We start from the raw sequence: 22,861 nt of genomic DNA on the forward strand, positions 1-22,861 counted from the left end.
CCTCTTATCGCTGATCTCATTTGCCAGTTCATGGCCATTTGGTTTTGAGGGTATCACAAGTAGAGCAGGTCGGAGCTCACGAGGTATAGTACAGTATCATATCCACGTCATGTAAACAAACCCTTTTGGTTCTTACACAATCAATGGTACAGTACCCCGCATCTGCTATGTGACCTATCTGACACTACCTGACACACCTCGCGTCCTCACCGCGACTGCTGCATCTGCATCTGTACCTTACATACTTTACAATCACATTGCCTCAAACTGCGCTTTCTTGAACCAAGTACATGACTGATATTGGGAACATCTGGGCAGTCTAGAGAACCTCAAGACTCCATTCAACCAGCCGATCTTCCAACGATTATAGTACCATTTCGAATACAATACCGCTTCACGAACCATGGCTGCACCAGCGGCAGATCAGACTGCTCTCATGAAAGACGTGCTGGAAGCCCTCAAGGTATTGACAGCCAACCAGACCCAGCTCGCCGCAAATGTAGATGCCATCAACGGCCGCGTAAATATCCTCGCTGGCATCAAAGAAGTTGAACTTGCCGCAACAGCTTCCAGCAGCAAACAGGAAGACACCCCGAGCACCACGGCTCACATAGATAACAAAGAAGACCATGATGTTGGGGTACCGGAGTCTCCAACTGTGGCAGCAGAAGACGTTGACCATTCCAATATGCCTTCCACTGCATCGCCCTCGAATCTGCAGTATACTCCGACTTCACGGATCATTCTTACGTGGGTTAAACCTAACCCTGCCCGTCGCCCCATCCAGTCGTCAATCTCGTCCCGGGCATCTTATACGAGTGCCTGAAGGGGTATCCCGACCCGCGTGTTGCTGAAGCTGACAATATATCCAGCACGTACCCTGGCCAAAGTGGCATAAACCCGCTTCCGATGGACTGGGGCAACAAAGATCCGCAGACGAGGGGACCAGTCGTTGTTTCGAGGTCGCAATCGACGATTCGGAGGCGCAATGGTATGCTATACGAACCCCTCATGTTGTGCAATGCTAACGGTTATTGTCATTATAGCTATAGGAGGTATATCACGTCCCGATGCGACATACAGAGAACACTTTATTGACGAATGCCAGCACACGGTGGGTCATATTCGATATACTACGCTCTTGCCGTAGCCAGCAAAGAGATAGAACTTGACCATAAGTAAGCTATGAGGTTCACTTGTCAAACAGCGTCCCAACCGAGCGAAATATCTTGTCAGGGACCGAGGTTATATTTTACTGTATATTCAGTTTTCCCTCATTAAGAAAATGATATCTAGCAAACGATAGCGGAATTTTCAACGGCTAATAGTATTCAGGCCCGACTTCACAAACACCGAGCCAGCTTCTAACATAGGTCCTTTTCCACAATGGGCCGACAAGGAGAAGATAGTCTCTTTGGATCCTCTTGGACATCTGGCACCCTGGCTTTTTAAAAGCACCATGGATTCCGAGAATAGTTCGTATTCAGCCTTGATTCTATGAGAGGTGTTACTAACTTGCCCAGTTGACATCCGTCCAACTATTGGTTAGTTCTGAATGCCCCTACGACTTATGCCAATGTATATTAATTCTGGTATATGCAGCCATTACCAAAGCTCGGATGAATGTATGAACCTATCCTCCCCCAAGACCACTCTATGTCAACGTCCAGCTAACTGACCTTGCCAGCTTCCGGAGCTTGAAGCCAGCGTTCGAGAGGGCAGACTGTAAGTCGAATCAATACTTAGTCATAGATGAGTCGATCAATTAACTTCCCCAAAGTGTTCCTGATGGAAAGGTGTGCTTGAACGATCTGGGAGAGCTTGCAGTTACCAAATTTGCCGTCGAACCAGTATGATATTTTTATATTCCGACTCTGTACAGCGTACTGACATGGTGCAGGTGTGGTATCTCCCAGGAGTTGCTAAGCGTTTCGGAATAGGTCACAACTCTAGACTACTATCAATATACTATGCTAATGATTACTTGCAGATGAAGGTACTTTGCGCCGTTCACTCTTTGAGCATACGGGAGGAAGCTACCCTGAGGTAAACTTGCAGCATGCTGTGCATGGCCCATAGCTGAGATCCAAGCTAACGGCAGTAGCTTATCACGAGGGGGGATATCAAGGTTTTCTTACCACCAATAGGTATGTAAGAACACTGGGCTCAGTGTTATCATGCTTATGCATAGTAGGTGGCCTAACTGTGTATTGCTTCGGCGATCCGGCAAAAATGGCAGATGCCAACGCACGCCTCGCCCTTCGGATCCACGACGAGTGCAACTCAAGCGACGTATTCTCTAGTAATATTTGCACTTGCCGTCCATATTTAATATTTGGAATTGAAGAAGCTGTAAAGGAAGCCCAGAAAGGAGGAAGTGGCGTTGTCATATATTTCAGGAAAGAAGGACGAGCTTTGGGAGAAGTCACAAAGGTAAAGTCCACATTTTCCATGGCCCTTCGCTATTACTGATATTTTCCAAACTTGTAGTATCTCGTTTACAATGCCAGAAAACGTAGTGCCGATAGAGCATCTGAATACTTCCAGAGGACCGAAAATGTGGCAGGAGTGAAGGACATGAGGTTTCAAGCACTGATGCCAGACATCCTTCACTGGCTTGGCATAACAAAGATCGACCGAATGATGAGTATGAGCGAGTATGTCTACTCCAACGGATGTATTTCCAGCTGCAAAGCGCTGACTCTCACTCTCTCGCAGCATGAAGCACGACGCAATCGTTGGGCAAGGGTACATATCTCACCTTTGACAGTAGTCCCGTGCTTACACGATTTGTAGTATACCGATCCACGAACGAGTAGAGCTGCCCGAATCGTGGATTCCAGATGATGGTCGAGTGGAGATAGATGCGAAAATTACGGCTGGTAAGTGCAGCTCTTCTTCTTGATCTGGACGATCCGTATTGATGGTGTGGGACAGGGTACTTCACGAAAGGCCATCGAATGACGAGTGAGGAATTGGAAGCTGTCCGAGGAAGAACCTGGGAAGAGTAAGCGTCCCGTGTTGTAGTATAATCGTGATATTAATTATGTTACAGCATCGATCACTAAAAAGATCATGGAAAGGTGGTCTGGAAGGGTTGGGGTTGGGCGGATTGCCAGAAGGGGAACACCACCACCATTACGTGATCCCAGTCACGAGTGGGAACAGGGAAGAAGCAACGTTAGAACCCCCCCAGAACTTGATGCATGGAGCAACATGCGGAAATGTATTTGGGGGGTAGCTTGATGGATCGCGATGGGGTGTTGTGCCGCCTGGAAGTCTTGAGGATGGGCAGCGCACGCATAGCTTGAGAATTGATACCTGTACTTGAATTCTTCTGAAGCTCGCTCGACCAAAAGGCGGTAAACATGATATGATAAATTGTAGGTGTGAATAATCAAGAAGCCGTCACTTCAATTACAGTTACTGTAAACAACTGAAAGCGGCGATGGGCTCTTTTCTTTTCGGACTTTTGGGTCGACGCGAGCAGCATTGGGCCGACTTAATCAAGGCGTGACCCCATGCCCAAACAGCCCTGTTGTCCGTTTACTGGCCATAATTCACGAGGAACGAGAGATTCATAGGCGGGCCGGGCCCTGTCTAACGAACACTGTGCAGTAGCCCCGAATGGAAGCCACACAGATTGGACCACATCGCTCAGGATGACTAGACCATCAAACCGGAGATATGTGGCGGTCATGGTAGGGACGAAATGGGGAAGAGTTGCTTGATATCTCGAACGTGATGTAAAGTGTCTGATGGGTGCGGAGATAGATAGGTCTCCACAAGCCCAAAACAAATAATTAAGATTATAGCTTTATAGGCAGACTTGTGAACTTGGAATCTATTGGGACAGTGTATTTGGATTCATCAATAACACGTTTATTTACAATCCTCAACAATAACACATTACAATTACAACCTACCTACAATCGTCACTGCTTCAACCTTCACATCTTCCGTCACTCACATAGTGGCTGTAGCACGTTACACATTACCTGAAATGGCGAGCTCACATTCAATCTCATCAGAGGGCAAGTCGGCATCGAGGCCAATATCGAGGACTTCCACCTGTCGACGACCGAAGTTGATGCGCTCCAGCGCGACTGCACCCTCCCTGGCCACATCGAACGCCTGCCGCAGCGACCTTGCCTACCTCCATCCATCGTCAAGGGCGACAGCGATACTCAGCCGGGTTGCCTCTTCATCACCGCCGAGGACAGACGCCGTGAGCCTGTCGTCGTCACAAGATAGCTGTCGCCGCTCTGTGAGCCCAAGACGAACAGTATCGGATCACGGCTTCTCAAATACGGTAGAGGAGCAGAAGGAGAGCATGTACACATGTGAGTTTCACCGCCGTCACCTACCCACACTGGGTATGGCCAGTCTTGCTTTCGAACAATTTGGCTCATACAACCTGAAGCACAATGCCTCTATTTCAGCTTCCCGAATTTCGAAGACTTCCACGAGGACCCGGATGATGGCGGTGAAGAACTCGGAAATTGATTGTTTTTGTTGTTTTGGGCGGTGGAGTGACTTTGCGTTGGCGTTCGGTGCATGGGTGGTTGGGATGGATGGTGGGGATGGCGAATGGAGTGACGGACTGACTGACTGGCATTATGGGAATGGAGGGGGGCAACATATGGCATAAGGAAATGGCATAACTAGCATAACAGATACCAAATAAATATTCATATTTTAATCATCGATTTTCTTTGAATTTGTTGTGTACTTTCGCTGTATTTTTGTTGTTTTTTGTTGTTTTTGTGCTGTGTTGTTGAACCGTGTTCTTCGAAATCCGGAACAAATGGAAGGGAACAACTCTACTCCACACCGAAAATCCGAAAATCCACAGTAGCCCTTTCCCAGGGATCAATGCGCTGACTAAGCTTCGGTTAGTTTGCCCCACTAGCGCGACACACACATCTGAATTTGACAATATTTCCATTTGGTCAGTATCGCCAACCTACGACAAACGTTCAACTCAACAGTCAACGCGATCAGGTAACTTATCGCAATCATGGCTGTCGGAAAGTGAGTCTTACTCTGGAACCCGAAACCTCGAATTCATTTTGCTACGACTTCTGAGCATCAATGCGCGCACACCACACAAATTAGAGCCATCTCTAACACACCTCTGCAGGAACAAGCGCCTCTCAAAGGGAAAGAAGGGTATCAAGAAGAGAACCATCGATCCCTTCACCCGCAAGGACTGGTACCAAATTAAGGTAAATTGCTCATGACGCAGAGGCTATGCATGGTATCGTTGCTAACTGTGATTTAAAGGCACCTACCTCGTTCCAGATTAGAGAGTATGGCAACCCCGATTACAATGTGTATAACAGATTCTAACAATCGATTTCAGTGTCGGCAAGACTCTTGTCAACAGGACTACCGGTCTCAAGAACGCCAACGACTCCCTGAAGGGCCGTATCGTCGAGGTCTCCTTGGCCGATCTCCAGAAGGATGAGGACCACGCTTTCCGCAAGATCAAGCTCCGTGTCGATGAGGTGCAGGGAAAGAACTGCCTGACGAACTTCCACGGTCTCGACTTCACATCCGACAAGCTGAGGTCCCTGGTCCGCAAGTGGCAATCGTTAATCGAGGCCAACGTCACCGTCAAGACGACCGATGACTACCTCCTCCGCCTCTTCGCGATCGCCTTCACCAAGCGCCGCCCCAACCAAATCAAGAAGACCACCTACGCTGCTTCTTCGCAAATCAGAGCCATCCGCAGGAAGATGACTGAGATCATCCAGCGCGAGGCCTCGAGCTGCACCCTTACCCAGCTTACCGCCAAGCTCATCCCGGAGGTTATCGGCCGCGAGATCGAGAAGGCTACACAGGGAATCTACCCTCTCCAAAACGTACGTATCAGAGACTTGCCGTATTTTTTTCTGTTGAGGAGATTACAGTTATTGACATCACACTCAGGTTCACATCCGCAAAGTCAAGCTCCTGAAGGCACCCAAGTTCGACCTCGGCGCCCTTCTTAACCTCCACGGCGAGTCAAACACGGATGAGCAGGGACAGAAGGTTGAGAGGGAGTTCAAGGAGACGGTCCTGGAGCAGGTATAAAGTGCTGTACTAGCGGGGTTTTGATTGGTCATGTTCATTAGGGCAAAGGTCTTGCTTTCGGCATATGGCGTGACTTGCATGACCTCTCAGGCATTTGGGAGTCATTCAAAATCAAAGAAATTTCAAAAAAACTTCCGCTTCCCACTGTATTGCTTTCTGTGATGCTTTTTTGCGCTTCAACTTTGATGTGGCTACTCTAAATACCAATCACATGCCCACACATTTTAGCGAAAACGGGTATCGCTGAACGATAACTGTCTCCCCTCCACCATGTAGATTATAGACATGTAGAGTGCCGTACAAAGAACAACTGTTCCGTCGCCAAGTAAAGGCTCGGGTAGCGGTCTCTTGTATATTACAGTTGCTTGCTGCCTTGCCCTGGACATTTCAACAGTGAATGAATGGCTCAACAGCGATCACGATGGACACCGACAACCTCAAGGTCATCAAGCTGCTCATGATCGGTCCTTCTGGAGCCGGGAAATCAGCACGTATGGACCAATACTTGTGGTTACAGACTGTGGACTAACCGCCCTTGAGTGTTGATCAGATACTGCGACGACCAGTTCGACCCGGAATCCTCGACGGCCACTATCGGCGTTGACTTCAAGGTGCGGGCGGACCCTCAGCGCTGTGAAGGCGACAAGGCTGATTGATCGATAGGTGAAGAAGCTTTCGGTGCGAGGCACTTCGTATCGCCTGAACCTCCTCGATACTGCGGGCCAAGAACGATTCCGGACTCTCTCGAACAGCTATTACCGCGGCGCCCACGGCGTCATCCTCGTGTATGATATTTCCAACCGGGACAGCTTCCTGTCCATGGGTCGGTGGTTTGAGGAAGTCCAGAACAACTCTATGCCTGGGACGATTACATACTTGGTCGGGAGCAAGCTGGACAAAGAGGCGTCGAGAAAGGTCAGCGCCTCGGAGGGAGAGGCACTTGCGTCTATCCACGGCGCGCAGTTCTGCGAGGTCAGTTCGAAGACCCGGGAGAATGTGCGGAAGCCGTTCGTAGAAATCGTTGATACTATCGTCTCCACGCCGGGGTTGGTAGAGCAGACACAGCGGGATTCAAGTGGTATCACCTTGGGCAATGCGGCGTCACAGATTTCTTCCGGATGTCCATGTTGAGACGTCGATGAAGACGTCGGCTGGTCAGATATATTTTTTATCTACAAGTATTATACACTTTCCGCCCTCAAACATCCATTTACAATGGTTTGTTGCGGCGTAGTTTCTAGATTCTACCCTTCCAAGCTATCCTTGAGGTATAATCGAATACCCAAGTTCTTCTAATTCTCCTTGTCTTCGCCAAGGAACTCTACGACAGCTGATGGGCGTTAATAACTAGAGATGGTCTTTGGTTGGATACGAGACATACCTTGTCTAAATAACTCGGGCTTCTCTGCAATGACCCAGTGGCCGGAATCAATATCGACCAGTCGAAATCGAGGAAAGAAGCGCCCAATGATGGGAATAGCTTCGTCTGGAATATACGGGCTTTGGGTGCCCCGAACGAATAGGGCGGGCTTTTCAAAGCGGACTTCGTCAGGATTTCTGTATGGGAAATCGCCTAGATGACCGAGGGAGAGAGCCAATGTTTTCAAGGAGAATTTGAATTTCTGCGTCTTCTCGTTTGGAGGACGATGCAGATTCCCAAGGAGAAATTGTCTGATGACAAGAGACTGCGTGATAGTTAGCAGCTAGAATGGGCCGGACCAATTCATGGCTCAATGATACTTTCCTCTTCGTAGTCCTTTAGAATTTCATCGGCTTCTGATAGCCTCGTTACGCCAGCCTGCTCAATTTTCTTCATCCCTTGGACGTATTTCCCAAAGCTCCTCAGCAGGGGTGCATCTATCGGGGCATTGTCCACCGCAACGATATTTTGTGTTCTACTAGGATAATTGAGTGCAAACGCCATGGCGGTTTTGGCTCCCCTTGTGACTTGTTAGGATTATCTTTAACTCCGTAATTAGTACGGGGTTCCAGCTTACATTGAATGGCCGATGAGAGTTGTGTCCTCCAGCTTATGCTCATCCATGAACCGCGCAACATCGTCGGCCATGATAGCATAGTCATGACGCTCATGGTGCGGCGAATCCCCATGATTTCTCATGTCCTTCAACCTAATTAGCCAATGCTTGAAATTTCCCAATTGAATAGAACATACCAAAGCATAAACATTTCTTCCCAGGTCACGGGCAAGGACCCTACACGTGCGTGGGTAGATAATTTAGAACAATGATTCTGAGAGGATAGGAATAGACATGGTGCCTTACTTGCTCATGGTCCTGTTGTTCTTCTTGGAGCCGAAAAGACCATGCATGAAAATGATTGGACTCCCTTTCTCCTCACCTCGAGGGGCCTCATGGAGGTCGAAGCTGAGGGGGGATACCGTCGCAGACGAATATGGCCTCCTAAGAGCAACTACGGCCAATGATGCGAGCCTGGTTGCCCTCGACGGCGACCTTAGCGAATGCATTGCCATCTTCACTTCGCATGCTACGCTAGATGCTGTTGTGGGTTCTGGATACCACCGAAAGTCGGAACTGCCTTGGTTCCTCCGTCTTATATTTCCGACCTATATAATACCAAACGTCCTTATCGGAGGTGACTGTTTTGTAGGCGATAAGGAAAATATCACATGATAAAAACACGTGATATAGAATATTTTTATTTTTATTATGAAGTGGCCCGTAACTCAAGTAGGGTATACTGGTGAAACAGTCTAATATATTGGTATACAGCGTGTTTTACATATAATATACAGTAAGTGGTTGTGTCAAGATTATGAGGAGGGTCATCCCAGGCCCTCCGATGGGGAGACGTCGATTTGCGCCCCTTGCCCTTGCCCTTGCCAACAAGTTGGAGCCTCAACTTCTCCGTGTCACTGAGAAGCTCCCGCAGCTTCAGCTTTAAAAGCCGATAGCTTCTCTTACAAGCGCCATCGTTTCTTCGGCACTCTCCCGAGCCTTTTCCGCCCCTTTCTTCTCCACGTGATCGAGATACTTGCCATCATCGCGGCTCATCACCTCGTTATAGCGAGCACCGATCCCATCGAGGGATTCTGCCACAGTTTCAGCTACCAAAGTCTTGAAGTTTTTCAAGTTCAACCCGGCGTGGAGCGTTCCCAGCTCTTCCGGGCTTCGAGATTGCTTGTCCAAGATGGATAAGAGATGCAGGAGGTTCGAGACGCCTGGCCGCTCAACGGGATCGAACGACACGGAGTTGATGGAGTCTGTTCTTGCGGCCATTACTTTCTTCTTGATTTCTTGGGGTGAGTCGGTAACCAAAATCCTTGAAAGGGGGTTTGCGTGTGATTTGGACATTTTCAAATGCGGTTCTTGTAGCGACATTACTCGTTTGGCAGGTGCTGGAGCTAGTTAGTAAATGACTTTATGAGAGAAACTGTTTGCTGGATATACATAGGATAGTTTGCGGAGCAATTAGATGAGGCTGGTATGTGTGGTTGAAGTTGGTTGCACATTCGCGTGCGAATTCCAGATGCTGGCTTTGGTCTTCTCCCACTGGAACGTGAGTGGCCCTGCAACAATCAGTAACCTTCCTAGCAGTGACTGGGCCATTACTACCTATGGACCAAAATATCCGCGGCTTGTAGAACTGGATATGAAAAGAGCCCAAGCTTCAACTTGGCTTTGCTGCCCGTGTCCATTGCGTTCGCATCCTCCGATAGCGAGAGCTTGCTCTATTTGTCATTAGTAGATGCGACAAGCAGCGTTTAGATTCATTATCTAGAATACCTTCCACTGTGTCATACGAGAAAGATAACCTGCTGAAGCTGTGCAGCTTAATATCCACATCAGCTCGGCATGTGCTTGGACCTGGAAAGTTGATGAGTCTCATGTTTACCAAAAACGCCCGGAATTAAACATACGGACGACTGGTAGAATAATATCGACCTCTCTGGCCTTATGCCTATAGCTAAAAGAGTAGCCAAGACCTCGCGTTTATATTGCCTGAGACGCTGGGGATCTTGCGGCACGGTGATGGCATGCAAATCCACGACGGAGTATATTAGTTTGGTTTCCGAAGGAACTGAATCCTGTAGGTCCACCCATTGCTTAAGAGCGCCAAGGTAGTTTCCAAGATGAGGAATGCCGGTTGGCTGTATGCCGGAAAATATAACCTGGCGCGGTGGTGTTGGGATGGCTGAGGACAGCCTCCGAATATTTGACGGGCTTGACGCTTGCTTGGAAAGTGCGCATACAACTGACTCACGCAGGAGCGAACGAGAATTTCGACATAGTAGAACCATAGCTATACAACCAAAAGAAACAATTAGACGTAGGAAAAGGTGAATTGGTGAAATCTGGCTCAGCATCGGCCATCCACGAGATAAAATTGTTCGTCACGTGATATGAATTATTTTATGTTGTGAGAGGCTTCCAAAAGAAAATTATGCTCAACTTGCCGGACATACAAACTATTAGTGTTGGTGCTCTTCATTTAATACTTTCATTCAAGAGAGCCCGGTTTCATATTCTAATGTTGGAGATTCACAGTAGTAAGCTGTTTCTTGCGGATATGTATATATACAGGGTTTCCGTTACCCATTAACTCCCAACATGTGCTACCCTGCGCCTTCTAAATGCAGCAATACCTAATTTACGTGCTTCTGATACAGTATAATATACATCCCGGACACTCTGAAATATTAACCTTATCTGTTGGTCATTGGTGCGTTGCCGGTTGCTGCAAGCCTATACTTCTCGGAATTCATCAACTCCAAAACCTTCTCTGAAGTCTCCAGGTTTCTGTTTCGTCCAAAATGGGCCCATTTGGGCTCCATGACGTTCTTGAGATTCTCCAAGCTCACATCCATTGTTTTTCCGACCCCTATCCGTTGGTTAGTAGTTGAAGACTTCCCCTCGAGAATCGTCACTTACCAAGCTCGTTGTATTCCCACACGTTCGCCTTCATTCCGATTCCGTAATATGCGTGCTTTTTCAAGAAAGCAAGCCATAACTCGACAGTCTCTGGGTGTCCGTCTTTAATTTGGATAAGGCGTCTCAAGGTGATACGTTCGAAATTCTCCTGAGACTTCTTGTTGACGAAATTACTCTTCGGGACCGTCCATCTTTCCGTAATTCGGGGAAGCGGAACAGGGCCAAAGGCAGGGAGTTTCAAATAGTATGCTGCTCGTAGGGCAAAATCTGCGAAGAATTCGAGGTTTCGTACGCTGTAGGATCGCAATTGAAGATCGCAGGACGGGACACCATATTCCACATCTCGTCGTAGGGGCTTCAGGTATATAGCCTGTACGTTTCTAGGCAGGCGAGGTATCTCTGATTCCGCGGTGCTGCTCTCGGATGATCTGAATGCTTGTGTTAGTCTAAAGCACTTCAACTCGATCCATAGTGGCTAGAAAGAGGTACGAACTTGAGGGTGACATTGGTTGCCGCGGCAGATCTGTCCAGGCATCTGGTTAGCTTCAAACGCAGTGAATTTTAGGTATATATTGAATCATACGGTGTCTCTGCTTTCGGGGCATCGTCTTTGCCGCGGCTCAAGCTGGCAGCATGGAACCGACTGACGGCAATTCTGTTCGTGATCGCTGAACCTGCCACATACTGAGCTGTTAGCACCACTTCTGAGCTCCTCATCCAACCTGAAGCAGAACTTACTTTGGACCGGCTAGCCGCAGCCCAATGCGATCGCAATGGGGCTATAGATGCCATGTTGGAAGCGCGGTTTGCAATGCTGGATGAAGCCAAAATAAAATGTTCGTTATAGCACCAACGGGAATTACCGACACGGACACGATTGTCACGTGACTACTATTTAACATTGAAACTCAATTTATACCATAAAACAGATTCACGATTATGCACATAAAAGGAGCCTTGTAATTTTGTGATGTATATTTGATTCATGAGGGCGTATTCTATTTAATTACGCTATATTCATGCTCGCAATGGGGTGCCAGTTGCCGCGTGGCTATTTAACCTACGGTCATATAATATGGATCACCACCATGTTACCTAGCCAGATCTTGTTTGGCAGGCCCATACCCAACAGCTTCGTGGCGCGGGCGTCTGCAGTTGGCGCAGGGCGTAGTGCATAGGTGACTACGGTAGGTAGCTCTCCATCAGTGTCACTGGTCTCCCAAACAATAATCTGATTGTTAGTTATGGGAGATACCAGACGGATCAAGTCCTGTACCACTTGGATGGAGCTTGCGGTTTGCCTGTTAAACGGATGACTTGTTCAGGGAAGAGGCTTCAACCTTTAGAAACCTTTCCAGATCTCTTTGCCCTCAGCGCTTTGTAATGAGCCTTCTTCCCGCTGGTCTTGGCAAGCTGTATCTGACTATACCTCGACTTGAATCGCTGCGTCTTCTGTTCGCCTGCCAAAACATCTTCTAGGAAGGTTCGCTTTCGCTCCTTGTTTGTCATCCTGGCAGTGAAGAATTCGGTCGGTCCTTCAATGACTGTTCCAACTTGGGAGAACTCAGGCACGTCGCTCTTTCTATCATTGTCCTTCTTATAATGTCTTTTCGGGTCGAGGACTGATCGCAAGCGTAGCAGTTGCAGGTCACGCTTGAGTTCCGGCGTCAATACGGTCTTAGGCAGGTTGTACCAATTGGGCCCAGCTGATGCTGCCTTCTCCTGTTTTAAAAGTCAGTGGAAAGCCACAGCAAATAATGAATAGCGAATAAAAAGATAGATGCTAAGTCAGAGTAACTATGAATTCACACAATGTGTGTACTATCATAGATGCAGAGAAGACACCCAAGACGGGGTCCGAGTTCTGCGTCAAGATTCTTTGGGATAATTTTCCTCATAAAAGCACAAAAAGAAGTGGAACTGTTGAAACTTACTTTTGCAGCCTTAACCTTAGCGGCAACCGGATCTTCAACGCAGCGTGGTGTATTTGCAAGCTTCCTCTCTTGCTTACTGACAAGAAATTCTGGATCAACCTGTGCACCAGAGATGGTTGGCTTAACGTATACTGAAGGTAAACCGGAGCCGGTCCCATTTGAGATACTGGTGCTGCCTGGAGTTAGCATGCGTACCAACTAGCAGGGGAATCCTGCGTTGTGAGTGGAAGATATACCTAGAGTCGAGACCGGGCAGAGATGATATGCCGCTGGTGGTTATCAAAGTATTTGCACTGGCTTCTGCTGATGCCCTCATCCTCTGCTCAGCATCTCTGAGCATTTGTTGTATCTGCCCATCAGACAGGTCCTGGCTCTCCAATACTTCCATTGTGAGAGTAGCAAGCTTCTTGCACCGTATGTGGTGCAGAAAGACAGGCTTGGAAAAATTATGTTTTACGCTGGTTGGTATGCGGGAGAAACTTTATAGAAGCAAATGCAAAGTCCTTTAAGCGAAATGCTTGGCATTGCGAGGCTGGCTCTACCGTATTGGCACGTGACCTTAAAGAATGCGCCGGGTTCTGTAATGGGGGTTCAATTGCTATTTTGGCTAATGCTCAATAAAATGCATAGGAGAAATGGAAGAAGCAAAAAAATTAATCGTGGCTGACGACCCTTAAGAGAAAAAAATAATAAATAAAAATACTGAGTTGTTTTGATGTGTTGGCTGCAGGCGCAGGCAGGCACTCAGCCGCTCTGTCCAGGCCAAAGTACTGTGTAAACATTTCATGGGCGGCTTTCCCGTGCTGGTCGTTACTCGAGTACCTGCCCCATCACTCCAGCTGCCGGCGCCAACCAATCAATTAACTCTTTGGCTTGGGCATCATCAACAGCACCACGACGTCAGAGTCAAGGAAATGCGACTTATGCGACCGCCTTTCACACCGTGATTTAAACACAGCCTCAATTCACCAGCGGCGGTGAGCAGTGGCAGTTGCGCCCACGGAGACACCGAATTTGCGCCTTCGGTCACACCTCTTCGTCACTTGTCGCGTCACCGAGAACTTGTAAACACTCACAGTGGTGACAGCAGCAGTCTCACTTATATACACACAACATATCGCGCGCACGTCGCAGTCTATACGGGAGGAAGGAATAGTCAAGCTTGCTACCATGGATCCATCCGCGCAGCCAAACGCTGCTCATGGCCAGGGCCAACAGCGCCAACAACCCGTCTATGACATCAACCAAGGCGGCCATTATGGCAAGTAGACAATCTCCCAGGCGCATTCGAAGTGATAGCAATAGCTAATTGTATAATCTATAGGCGCCAGCGCTTCCGTAAGTTTTGACTGATCGTTCACAGAGCTCTAGATACTAAGACTAGAAAGCTTTCTGCGCAAGGGTTTGCGCCAGTCGCGGAATTCTACACAGGAGCCTGGGCGAATGTAAGTGAACACTTTCCTCAATGCGGTTTCGAAGCTCAACTATTCGCAGGTAAACCAAGGCCTCCAGGGCGGGTACAGAGACATCCTCACGACATACTGGCAGCAGACGATCAACCAACTCGAGACCGAGACACACGACTACAAACTGCATCAGCTCCCTTTGGCACGAATTAAAAAGGTCATGAAGGCAGATCCAGAAGTAAAAATGATATCGGCAGAAGCTCCGATTCTGTTCGCCAAAGGCTGTGATATTTTTATTACGGAATTGACTATGCGCGCCTGGATCCACGCCGAAGAGAACAAGCGCCGTACACTCCAGAGATCTGATATTGCATCTGCGCTGGCTAAGAGTGATATGTTTGACTTCCTGATTGACATCGTTCCTCGAGAGGAGGCTGCATCGCACGCCAAGAGAGCTTCTGGTCCAAACGCTGCGGCGCAAGGAGTTCCTCCCGCTGGTGCCCAGATCCCGGCGCAGGGCAATATCTCCCAACAGCAACCCAGTCATCAGCCTCAGCAGCATGCTATGGCTCCTCCGGATTACTCGTTGGGCCACAGTTTGGCTCCAGACCAAGATTACCGCCAACCTGCTATGTATCCTGGACAGGTCCAGCCGGGTCCTGTTGGCGCATATGGACAAGCCCCACCACACATGTATGGTGAGATGGAAGGGATGTACGCATATCCGCCGATGCCACCGCAGCAGGTATGACCTTCCTCCTCTGAAAGCACCTTCTCCTCTGACTTGTTTTTAGATGTACCATGTACCACAGCGAGCCCAAGATCCCACAGTCGGTCAAGACGCCGGGCACAATTACCCGCGCCATGACGGAGGCGAAGGAGATGCGGATGCAGAGGGCGAAAGAGATTATGAGGTCGGTTAGCATGTTTCTGCGACTATCGTCCGCCTAGGTTGGATGGGAGATGGTGGGGCGTTGAGAGAGGCCAAGCGTCCTTGGGGTTATCAGAGTATATTATGGCGCCTGGAGTGTCTGCTTTCTTTCGTTCTGGTTTGGGGAAAGTAGAGTAAATGCTTGATCCCGCTCAAATAAATTGAGATTTGTTACATTTATTGATTTTCTCATCCATAGTGATTTGATGAGGTCTTCGTTCGATCTGTGAATTAACTATATAACCCTACTTCTTCCCAAATCGTGACGAAAAATTGGCTAGTCTATCATTTTTGACTGGACTTTGAACCGAGTACGTGAGTCTGTAGTTAGTTTCAATGGTTAGTAACATGCCATTGAATATGAAGAGTCGGGGCTGGCGGCTTACTTCTCAAGGATCTTTGGTCCATTCAGGGGATCTACCCGACCGTACTTCTTATTCCTCGTTGAAATGTCAAAGTACTCGTCAGGGTTGTCAGTTTGCATCAAGTTGACTGTTTGCTGCAATTCATCGAGATTCTCCCGCAGGATAGGTGCATTCTCGAGGCTGTCCACAAACTCGGCCAGGTAATCCACGTCCTTTGCCAATGCAGCGACACCATTCGGGTTGATCTTCTTCACGTCCGGTGACAAAGGAAGGGCCTACAATGCAACTGTGAGCTTAACTTCTTACGTACTATGTCAAGATTAACATACCAATATCATATTCGCTGCATGGCTTAGAGCATCGAAATAGATCAACTCTTTGATCTCTCTCGGGAGACCCAGTAAGGTAGAGTTCATGATATTCGACAGATAACGAGTCAATGTCTGCATGTAGTTGCTTGGCTCGCCCTCTAATGTTGGTGCCATCCTGTAGTAGATTATTAGCTAGTTGGAACGTTCAATGGGGCTGCAAGCTTACCAATCGTATTCAGCAGTTTCTATCAAGTCGTCAATCTTAGAGTTGACGAGCTCAAAAATTCTCTTCTCCGCAGTCTTTTTGTTACTACGGAACTCCTCCGTAGCATTTAGCACAATTGGTCCTCCAGCAGATGTTGATGAACGAGCCGCAATCAAAAGCTGCTCAAGCTCTTGACAAGCGGTTTCAAAATGTTCAAGGTTAATCAGAATTTGGACGATTTGCCCCAGATACTGGGAGCTTAAACGTTCCACAAGAGACCTACAGACCTTCTCCGAAAGGAGTTGGTCCAGAGACTTGGCCAAAGTCAACACATGATCGATCTAACATTTCAGGAAAACATACCTTTCTCAGCGTCTCATCGATAACATTGGGATGTTGAAAATGATCGTCCGAAAAGAAGTAGAACTGATTCAAAAAGTTTCGGATGTCAATACAACAAAGAGGGTACATCTGAGAGAAGGGCAACACGCATGGAAATCTGGCAAGGATCAGCACCTGCTTTGTCAACAAAGGCAAGAATAACATACGAAAGTTCCCCTCTTGGTTTATCAGGTGTAAACCAACTGACATTAACAACTTTGTCATACTCGTCCAAGTTGCTAATCGGCATCGGCATATAATCGTCAGTAGATACGATCTATGAGCGTCAGCATCCTTTTATAACTCAGTGGGTACTGGGCTAATACTTCTTGAAAATCATCACTAAACCGTCTTTTTAGCAACTCGGCGTATTTCTCAAACAGAGTCAACAGAAAGGTGTCCAGGGCAGACACGGAATAGCCCCAACCCTTACTGGTCAGCAGTTACACGGAAGTGGAAAATCCAAGGTTATCTTACATCCAGCGTCTGTATAAACAACGCAATGACACCTTTGATTTTCAAAAGAACCTCCGCATTATCAACATCGTCGAGAGCTTTGGAGATGAGACCAATGGCGGCTTGGCACATTGAATCCCACAACTCATCGACCTATAAACAGTAAGTATGTTGCCGTGCCACACTGATGCTAGAATCAAACTCACATCAACAGGTGAGCGGAGGTTATGGGCACGTCTCATAGTTGCCCGTTCAATGATCGCAAATCCAGCAATTCCTTCCAGGAGACTACTTAAGCTGGAGTCATCGTTCTCGAGAAGACTAATTGAAGACGGTAAAAGAAGTTCTTTCTGCTTTCTTCGAGTCGCGGCGTACTCAGTGCGGAATTTGTCACTTTGCCCCAACGCCTCATGTATATGTAAGCATTCCAACAGAGGAGTAAAATCAACCCGCAGCTCATCATTATCTAGTGCATCAAACTCCTCGCTCTCATCGAAGACCATTTCTATCGCCGAGTTAAGCTTGAAGTTCCGGAGATAAGGATTGGCTTCCATTCGCTCTTTTTGCCTTGTTCGCCGCAACTCAGTATGGTAGAAAGCTACCTCCCCCAGGAACTGAGACGTCTCACGGATCCTATAAAGCCAAGTGTTGAGATCATTCATGACCGCCTCTGCTATGAGCTTCTGTGTAGCAGGGACCGACTTCTGTATCATATCGGCCAGCTTGTACTGTGTTACCTCCTTCAGATGCACATTTTGGAGCTCATCCAGCGCTCGCAATGCCCCATAGTGGTTTTTCTGGCCCAGCAACTCATGGACATGGTTCGATACACGCAAGACTTCCAAGCAGTCCTTCAGTGCCTGTGCTGCCTCATCGATATTTTGACGCACCCCTCGAGAGTCGACAAGCGCCTTCTTGTGCTCCGCAAGCTTTTCCGTGCTGGACTGGATAGACTGGTTGAGTTCCAAGATTTCGGATGTCAACTTGACCGTTCCTTCACGAACTTTCTGCAGCTTGTTGACCGATGTTAGGAACTCTTGGTGGTTTAGATTGCACATTTTCTCGATTTCGTTTTCTCGTTGCGCGGCATATTGCGCGAGGCTCTTCATCAGGGCATGGGCGCGACTAGAACTGCTCGCATCTTTCACAACAGGGATGAGCTGGTCAAGGTAGTCGTTATCACTGGGTGACAATATCATCTAACAGTATAAGGCTACGTTCTAGAACAAGATTCAAGGGGTAGCGGGCATTACCTGTTGGATGATTGATGGGCCATTGCTCCTGAAGTCAACTGCAGAAGGCATATTGAAGTGGAACTGGGGTCGATTACACGGCTAATTATCTCTGCGTGAGGCAAGTGCCACTGAAAGGAATGAAGCTGATGTTGACAGTGGCATCCAGAGCTGTTCCAAAGAGGAGTGTATCCAGGGCAGGGTAGCGAGGAGGAACTAAAGTTGAGGAGAGCTGGCTGGATGACTCTTCCTTCCAGGGGATCACATCCGTGAATAATCAAGGTCGGTCTCTCTTTCAGCCCACTTCAATTGTCTGCTACAATTTGAATAGGCACTTCAGCTTCAAAGATCAAGTGTCGGTGTCGGTGTCGGTGTCGGTTTCAATCAAGACCATAGTTGGGAGCCTACACGTGGTTGTGACGTCGTGGCCGGAAGAACGTATCTCCGGAGTGGGACATATATCAAGCTCTAGCTGAACGGGGTGAGCTTCTCTTCAAAGCAACATCAGACAAAGATACTCAAGTCATATGGGAAACACTACAGTGTCTAACATACTAAACTGGTATAAAAGAAGTTTTAACGGAGGCGCAAATTCGAATTAGAGTATAGAGATTTTCCTTGTTTTTTTTTCTTCCTCTATATACTCATCGCTTCATTTCATTTTCGCAAAAGAAGTCGCGTCTACTGCCATCAAGGTGCTTCCACACACACAAACTTCTACAACCCCCCATTTTCTTTCCAATTCCAAAATCCAGGGTTTCCTCCTTTCCTCCTTTCCTCCAATTCTCCCTTTCATATTGACCTGATCTCCTCCAATTCTTCTCCTTCGTTCCACACTTTCCATCATCACACATCTACACATCTACTTCCTGATCACCTAACTCTCCTTTTGGGTGTTCATGTATTGGTCTATCTCCGATCTATTTTGATACCTGGTGTCTTTCCTGCTATTCTCTTCATCACCTTCTGCATGCTGCAGACCTGACAAGATGTCCACCTCAAAGCATGCATACCAAGGTTTGTATCCTGTTGGCTGGCAATTAGTTCCCACTGCATTGATGCTAATCTAACAAATTACTTCACAGGCTTCTTTCCAGATGACCCATCTGGAACAGTAGCTCACGAATCCGACTTGGGACTAACCTCTCCAGCAAGCTCTACAGGAGGTTGCACACTAACAGCCAAGTATGAGGACAAAGACCCCTTCACCTCCCCTGGTGCAAAGCTGGGCCACGAGCAGAAGCTCAGTGCCACAGCATCCTCCTTTGAACCCTTCAGTGTCCACTTGAACAAGGGCTCTATCCATTCTATTGCAGGTAATATAGATTCCCCACAATCTGATACAGTCTAAATAGCTAAACCAAACAAAGGAGGCGGCCAATATGTAGAACCAGTGTCCCCAGCTGATAGCTTTGCCTCTGGTATTGGACAGCAGGGCATCTTCAGCACCAATACCCAAGTTACCCGTGCTCTTAGAATATCTGGGATATACATCACTGTCTCTAGAGAGCAAGTTGAGACATGCCTTCAAGTAAGTTGCTTTCAATTCTTGGAACTTTTTCCCCTTCACCGTTACTTTTTGTTCAACAATCGGGTGAGATTTTGAGAAGTTTTACTTGATGTCTCAACCGTTATGTAAGACAACTTATATGATCTTACTGACATGTCTTAGGAGAAGGGAATCCCTGAGCGTGCAACACGTCGATTCTATCACACTGCGAACGAGGTCTTGGTGAGATTTTCTGATGTCCAGGATGCAGTTATCATCTACAGCTACGCAAAGATCTCTCACCCTGAGTGGTCTGTTGAATACATAACTCCAGGTGTCTGCGCCGAGGCAAGTGGTAATAAGCTGTCAATTCGTTTTTTTCAGCACTAATAGAAATGCATCTGCAGAAAGCAAACCCAAACTCAGCCTTTGTATCTGCCTATGAAGGCCAAGTTTCTCTGACCGCCAAGCTCCCTGTTGTGGGGGGTTTTGACAGGGCCAAAATTGAAGATATTATTGTGGATCTTCTTGCCATTGATGGAGCAGTGTATGCCTACCAGAAACAGGCACCAACTGAAGCTGGGACTGTCGGCATGATCGTCGAATTCTGCGATGTAGGATCTGCGCATCGTGCTGTTGCGAGACTCAACGGAGCCACCGTTAGGGTAAGATCAATCTTCGTGGCCCAAAGGCATCTGCTAAGTTTCAGCAGGGCATAACTCTTAAACTCGGACTCCACAAGCCAGATATCGACCAGCGACCCCCACGAGTCCCACATGGATCTCATCACACTCCAATCCGCGGCCGTGGAGACTATGATGACTTGATTGGAAGCATTGAGCGATTATCTATCTCAAGCCCTCCAGCATACAACCAGCAGGTTCCATTTTCATACCCTACCACGATGATGAGCCCCGTGGGTAACTCTTATGTTCCCACATTTCCAGTGACCCCAGTATTTCCCGGTGCTACTGTGCCACTTGGTGGTCCATATTCATCTCCGCAATCTCCAGCTACAGGATACACCCCAGGAGGATACGGCACTCCGTCTCAATATGGTGCCACTTCTGTGACATCCAATGATTCGAGACTTACAACTCCAACGGGTAAGACTTGGAATAATACGGGCAGCCTAATGAATGGTGGCTCCAAAGATGAATCTCAATCACAACTGCGCCTTTATGGGCGTCGCCAAAATTCCGTGCGCCAGAACGCGGTTCGAGGCACTGGTCGCCCTCAATTTGGCAGCTCGGTGGGACAACACAACATTGTCGACGTGGGCAGAATCCGCCAAGGATTAGACGTTCGGACTACTGTAAGTTTCTTACAAACAGACTTTGGACTGCTTTCTCATATTATTACAGATTATGCTCCGCAACATCCCAAATAAGATCAACCAGGAGATGCTGAAGGGAATCATCGATGAAACCAGCTTCGGCTCCTATGATTTCATGTATCTCCGCATTGATTTTGCCAATAACTGCAAGTATGTAATTTGGAACCCGAGGTTTACTTGTACTGAAGCTAATTTTTAAGTGTTGGCTATGCTTTCATCAATTTTGAGGATGTAAGTTTGACGTCCCAAGAATTCTTTTCTGTATTCTTACTGACTTTCAACAGCCATGGCATATTATTGCTGTAGGTAGCCCGCGACTATGATTCATATTTTACTAACAAAGTGACGCAGTTTGTGGAAGCACGCGCCGGCCAACGATGGTAAATATTTCCCACCCCTACCACCCCTCCCACCCCACTCGATTAAATTTGATCAAGAACAACAAAACTGACTTCCACAGGAATAGGTACAATAGCGACAAGGTTGCCGAGGTCTCCTATGCTAGTAAGTATCACAAAATATTTTTCCCCACTTAAAACTAATGGCCTCGTAGCCATTCAAGGAAAGGACTGTTTGGTACAGAAGTTCCGCAACAGCTCCGTTATGCTTGAGCATCCATCATTCCGACCCAAGGTGAGATACGTGACTATTAATCAATCTTTATATATCTGACAAGGTTAGATTTTCCGAACAGGCCCTCCTCATCTAGGTGGAGGCGGAGAGGAGGATTTTCCTCTCCCCGACAATGCCTCAAAAATGAGACGCAGTGTTGAAAATGCTGAGCATGTCGGTCAGTATTAGATATGATGTAGCACATACACCACAAATGTAGCTATCTAACAGAAAAAATAGGCCTGTTTGCTCCACGTGCTGGGCAGCACCATAGAGACGAGCAACGCCGCCGCCGCTCTCAGTACGACAGAGGTACTCGCCTTGCGGCACTTGAGGAGTTTGAATTCGAGGATGTGATTTCATACCAAGATGTTGCCCGCTACTCATGTAAGTCTCCGAAGTCCAGTTTTGGAAGCTATTCTAATATATTACAGATTAATTTATGATCCGGTGTCTTGGCAGATCTTGGAATTAATGTACACACAGCAAATTCCGCAAGAAACAACCCTCACCCCATGCAAAGCTACTGGAATTTGAAAATTTGGAGTGTCCCTTTGCACACTGGTAGAAGGCAGTACCACTTTGGGGTCTCGCGGTCAACATGCTGGTATCCGAAATGCACTTTACTATCTCATTTGGGTCAAATCGATTTGCTTTACAGGACAAACAGTCACATGCCGTTATCTGGCCCGGCATTAACTCAATATCCAGCCAAATTCTTTCTGGACGAATCTTGCAAGGATTGCCCTTAGCTGTTTTGGAGGCTCTTTTACATTCAACTACACATTTGGTCGCTTCCATCATTGGGGAAGGAACTTTGGTATTGCATATGCAAGCAAGTTCTGGGCGCTTTGTGGAATATTTTGATGTGCAACGAACTGCCTAGATGGGATCTCTTGGGCTTTCATTCAACCACTTTCGTGGATTTTTGAAACTTTTTTGCTTTTCAATCACAATAGTCATTTTGGGCCATTTGTATGGTACAATGCACGTTGCCACAATGCAAGTTAGCAGAGATACGAACCACATGGAACAAAAGGAATTCAGAATAAGCTGCTTATCTAGTAGATGGTTTCAGAAACTACTTGTCTCCTTGATAGCTTTATTAAAATTGCATATTCGATTTCAAATAATAGCATTGAAGCCCACTCCCATCTGTATATTAAAATTATCGAGTTGCAGCTGTCTCAGGAAGTCGTATTGTATTTTCCCCCT

General features: G+C 47.4%; 11 protein-coding genes across 11 annotated transcripts; 6 read left to right on the top strand and 5 right to left on the bottom strand.

Moving 5' to 3' along the window:
* Positions 1-147: 147 nt before the first annotated feature.
* Positions 148-3,333, top strand: URG1 (Uracil-regulated protein 1). Its single transcript, XM_018274662.2, has 18 exons — positions 148-750; positions 873-991; positions 1,047-1,055; positions 1,109-1,178; positions 1,336-1,475; positions 1,524-1,544; positions 1,603-1,625; positions 1,688-1,725; positions 1,781-1,850; positions 1,901-1,940; positions 1,991-2,046; positions 2,105-2,147; positions 2,195-2,433; positions 2,491-2,657; positions 2,719-2,748; positions 2,797-2,882; positions 2,938-3,007; positions 3,056-3,333. Exons 1-18 carry the CDS (start codon positions 404-406, stop codon positions 3,066-3,068), a joined length of 1,581 nt encoding a protein of 526 aa, XP_018129237.1. The 5' UTR covers positions 148-403; the 3' UTR covers positions 3,069-3,333.
* A 670-nt stretch (positions 3,334-4,003) lies between these two features.
* VE01_05198 (uncharacterized protein) lies at positions 4,004-4,506 on the top strand (the record flags this gene model as incomplete). The annotated part of the gene is made up of 2 exons (XM_018274663.1): positions 4,004-4,343; positions 4,424-4,506. 2 exons carry the CDS (start codon positions 4,004-4,006, stop codon positions 4,504-4,506), a joined length of 423 nt encoding a protein of 140 aa, XP_018129232.1.
* A 449-nt stretch (positions 4,507-4,955) lies between these two features.
* RPS1 (ribosomal 40S subunit protein S1B) lies at positions 4,956-6,210 on the top strand. The gene is made up of 5 exons (XM_018274664.2): positions 4,956-5,034; positions 5,144-5,228; positions 5,287-5,312; positions 5,366-5,867; positions 5,935-6,210. The coding sequence occupies exons 1-5, from the start codon at positions 5,021-5,023 to the stop codon at positions 6,076-6,078; spliced, it is 771 nt and encodes a 256-aa protein (XP_018129233.1). The 5' UTR covers positions 4,956-5,020; the 3' UTR covers positions 6,079-6,210.
* A 162-nt stretch (positions 6,211-6,372) lies between these two features.
* VE01_05200 (uncharacterized protein) lies at positions 6,373-7,875 on the top strand. The gene is made up of 3 exons (XM_018274665.2): positions 6,373-6,569; positions 6,619-6,689; positions 6,742-7,875. Exons 1-3 carry the CDS (start codon positions 6,476-6,478, stop codon positions 7,207-7,209), a joined length of 633 nt encoding a protein of 210 aa, XP_018129159.2. The 5' UTR covers positions 6,373-6,475; the 3' UTR covers positions 7,210-7,875.
* Positions 7,371-8,569, bottom strand: VE01_05201 (uncharacterized protein; the record flags this gene model as incomplete). The annotated part of the gene is made up of 6 exons (XM_018274666.1): positions 7,371-7,408; positions 7,460-7,763; positions 7,871-8,018; positions 8,076-8,200; positions 8,252-8,291; positions 8,361-8,569. 6 exons carry the CDS (start codon positions 8,567-8,569, stop codon positions 7,371-7,373), a joined length of 864 nt encoding a protein of 287 aa, XP_018129160.1.
* Positions 8,570-8,774: 205 nt separating this feature from the next.
* MSW1 (Tryptophan--tRNA ligase, mitochondrial) lies at positions 8,775-10,396 on the bottom strand. The gene is made up of 5 exons (XM_018274667.2): positions 9,977-10,396; positions 9,843-9,923; positions 9,672-9,787; positions 9,507-9,625; positions 8,775-9,454 (listed from the first exon to the last, which is right to left on the bottom strand). Exons 1-5 carry the CDS (start codon positions 10,355-10,357, stop codon positions 8,997-8,999), a joined length of 1,155 nt encoding a protein of 384 aa, XP_018129161.1. The 5' UTR covers positions 10,358-10,396; the 3' UTR covers positions 8,775-8,996.
* A 174-nt stretch (positions 10,397-10,570) lies between these two features.
* On the bottom strand, positions 10,571-11,804 carry RSM10 (mitochondrial 37S ribosomal protein rsm10). The gene is made up of 5 exons (XM_018274668.2): positions 11,727-11,804; positions 11,572-11,672; positions 11,482-11,511; positions 10,989-11,416; positions 10,571-10,938 (listed from the first exon to the last, which is right to left on the bottom strand). Exons 1-5 carry the CDS (start codon positions 11,778-11,780, stop codon positions 10,763-10,765), a joined length of 789 nt encoding a protein of 262 aa, XP_018129162.1. The 5' UTR covers positions 11,781-11,804; the 3' UTR covers positions 10,571-10,762.
* Positions 11,805-11,959: 155 nt separating this feature from the next.
* Positions 11,960-13,373, bottom strand: VE01_05204 (uncharacterized protein). The gene is made up of 3 exons (XM_018274669.2): positions 13,159-13,373; positions 12,923-13,094; positions 11,960-12,710 (listed from the first exon to the last, which is right to left on the bottom strand). The coding sequence occupies exons 1-3, from the start codon at positions 13,308-13,310 to the stop codon at positions 12,324-12,326; spliced, it is 711 nt and encodes a 236-aa protein (XP_018129163.1). The 5' UTR covers positions 13,311-13,373; the 3' UTR covers positions 11,960-12,323.
* Positions 13,374-13,568: 195 nt separating this feature from the next.
* Positions 13,569-15,425, top strand: VE01_05205 (uncharacterized protein). Its single transcript, XM_059463679.1, has 5 exons — positions 13,569-14,183; positions 14,247-14,260; positions 14,311-14,367; positions 14,417-15,073; positions 15,123-15,425. The coding sequence occupies exons 1-5, from the start codon at positions 14,093-14,095 to the stop codon at positions 15,249-15,251; spliced, it is 948 nt and encodes a 315-aa protein (XP_059319597.1). The 5' UTR covers positions 13,569-14,092; the 3' UTR covers positions 15,252-15,425.
* On the bottom strand, positions 14,588-18,581 carry VE01_05206 (uncharacterized protein). Its single transcript, XM_059463680.1, has 9 exons — positions 18,231-18,581; positions 17,184-18,176; positions 16,999-17,130; positions 16,848-16,949; positions 16,689-16,798; positions 16,504-16,639; positions 16,162-16,454; positions 15,954-16,110; positions 14,588-15,899 (listed from the first exon to the last, which is right to left on the bottom strand). The coding sequence occupies exons 1-9, from the start codon at positions 18,279-18,281 to the stop codon at positions 15,642-15,644; spliced, it is 2,232 nt and encodes a 743-aa protein (XP_059319598.1). The 5' UTR covers positions 18,282-18,581; the 3' UTR covers positions 14,588-15,641.
* A 294-nt stretch (positions 18,582-18,875) lies between these two features.
* Positions 18,876-22,762, top strand: VE01_05207 (uncharacterized protein). The gene is made up of 15 exons (XM_059463681.1): positions 18,876-19,226; positions 19,295-19,525; positions 19,580-19,740; positions 19,882-20,046; positions 20,106-20,363; positions 20,411-21,013; positions 21,063-21,184; positions 21,235-21,265; positions 21,319-21,336; positions 21,386-21,414; positions 21,495-21,538; positions 21,588-21,667; positions 21,716-21,824; positions 21,887-22,033; positions 22,081-22,762. Exons 1-15 carry the CDS (start codon positions 19,199-19,201, stop codon positions 22,083-22,085), a joined length of 2,031 nt encoding a protein of 676 aa, XP_059319599.1. The 5' UTR covers positions 18,876-19,198; the 3' UTR covers positions 22,086-22,762.
* Positions 22,763-22,861: the final 99 nt, after the last annotated feature.

This window comes from Pseudogymnoascus verrucosus, assembly GCF_001662655.1.
Source record: "Pseudogymnoascus verrucosus strain UAMH 10579 unplaced genomic scaffold scaffold_30, whole genome shotgun sequence".
NCBI lineage: Eukaryota > Fungi > Ascomycota > Leotiomycetes > Thelebolales > Thelebolaceae > Pseudogymnoascus > Pseudogymnoascus verrucosus.

Bases quoted from the DNA above. Each gene is read 5' to 3' on its own strand.
- RPS1 (XM_018274664.2), top strand. The intron at 5,229-5,286 runs GTAAATTGCTCA...TGTGATTTAAAG, and splicing joins AGGACTGGTACCAAATTAAG to GCACCTACCTCGTTCCAGAT. The intron at 5,313-5,365 runs GTATGGCAACCC...AATCGATTTCAG, and splicing joins ACCTCGTTCCAGATTAGAGA to TGTCGGCAAGACTCTTGTCA.
- MSW1 (XM_018274667.2), bottom strand. From the start codon at position 10,357: ATGGTTCTACTATGTCGAAATTCTCGTTCGCTCCTGCGTGAGTCAGTT. The intron at 9,788-9,842 runs GTATTCTAGATA...AATGACAAATAG, and splicing joins CTCGTATGACACAGTGGAAG to AGCAAGCTCTCGCTATCGGA. The intron at 9,455-9,506 runs GTATATCCAGCA...AACTAGCTCCAG, and splicing joins TGCTCCGCAAACTATCCTAT to CACCTGCCAAACGAGTAATG.
- VE01_05204 (XM_018274669.2), bottom strand. From the start codon at position 13,310: ATGGAAGTATTGGAGAGCCAGGACCTGTCTGATGGGCAGATACAACAA. The intron at 13,095-13,158 runs GTATATCTTCCA...AACTCCAGGCAG, and splicing joins CTGCCCGGTCTCGACTCTAG to CACCAGTATCTCAAATGGGA. The intron at 12,711-12,922 runs GTAAGTTTCAAC...CTTTTAAAACAG, and splicing joins CTAAGGTTAAGGCTGCAAAA to GAGAAGGCAGCATCAGCTGG.
- RSM10 (XM_018274668.2), bottom strand. From the start codon at position 11,780: ATGGCATCTATAGCCCCATTGCGATCGCATTGGGCTGCGGCTAGCCGG. The intron at 11,512-11,571 runs GTATGATTCAAT...ATGCCTGGACAG, and splicing joins GCCCCGAAAGCAGAGACACC to ATCTGCCGCGGCAACCAATG. The intron at 11,417-11,481 runs GTTCGTACCTCT...ACAAGCATTCAG, and splicing joins GCAACCAATGTCACCCTCAA to ATCATCCGAGAGCAGCACCG.
- VE01_05207 (XM_059463681.1), top strand. From the start codon at position 19,199: ATGTCCACCTCAAAGCATGCATACCAAG. The intron at 19,227-19,294 runs GTTTGTATCCTG...ATTACTTCACAG, and splicing joins CTCAAAGCATGCATACCAAG to GCTTCTTTCCAGATGACCCA. The intron at 21,014-21,062 runs GTAAGTTTCTTA...ATATTATTACAG, and splicing joins GATTAGACGTTCGGACTACT to ATTATGCTCCGCAACATCCC.
- URG1 (XM_018274662.2), top strand. From the start codon at position 404: ATGGCTGCACCAGCGGCAGATCAGACTGCTCTCATGAAAGACGTGCTG. The intron at 1,476-1,523 runs GTTCGTATTCAG...TAACTTGCCCAG, and splicing joins CACCATGGATTCCGAGAATA to TTGACATCCGTCCAACTATT. The intron at 1,851-1,900 runs GTATGATATTTT...GACATGGTGCAG, and splicing joins CCAAATTTGCCGTCGAACCA to GTGTGGTATCTCCCAGGAGT.
- VE01_05205 (XM_059463679.1), top strand. From the start codon at position 14,093: ATGGATCCATCCGCGCAGCCAAACGCTGCTCATGGCCAGGGCCAACAG. The intron at 14,368-14,416 runs GTAAGTGAACAC...AACTATTCGCAG, and splicing joins ACACAGGAGCCTGGGCGAAT to GTAAACCAAGGCCTCCAGGG. The intron at 15,074-15,122 runs GTATGACCTTCC...ACTTGTTTTTAG, and splicing joins CGCCGATGCCACCGCAGCAG to ATGTACCATGTACCACAGCG.
- VE01_05200 (XM_018274665.2), top strand. From the start codon at position 6,476: ATGAATGGCTCAACAGCGATCACGATGGACACCGACAACCTCAAGGTC. The intron at 6,570-6,618 runs GTATGGACCAAT...ACCGCCCTTGAG, and splicing joins TGGAGCCGGGAAATCAGCAC to TGTTGATCAGATACTGCGAC. The intron at 6,690-6,741 runs GTGCGGGCGGAC...ATTGATCGATAG, and splicing joins CTATCGGCGTTGACTTCAAG to GTGAAGAAGCTTTCGGTGCG.
- VE01_05206 (XM_059463680.1), bottom strand. From the start codon at position 18,281: ATGCCTTCTGCAGTTGACTTCAGGAGCAATGGCCCATCAATCATCCAA. The intron at 16,950-16,998 runs GTAAGATAACCT...CTGACCAGTAAG, and splicing joins TGTTTATACAGACGCTGGAT to GGTTGGGGCTATTCCGTGTC. The intron at 15,900-15,953 runs GTATGTTAATCT...GTTGCATTGTAG, and splicing joins ATGCAGCGAATATGATATTG to GCCCTTCCTTTGTCACCGGA.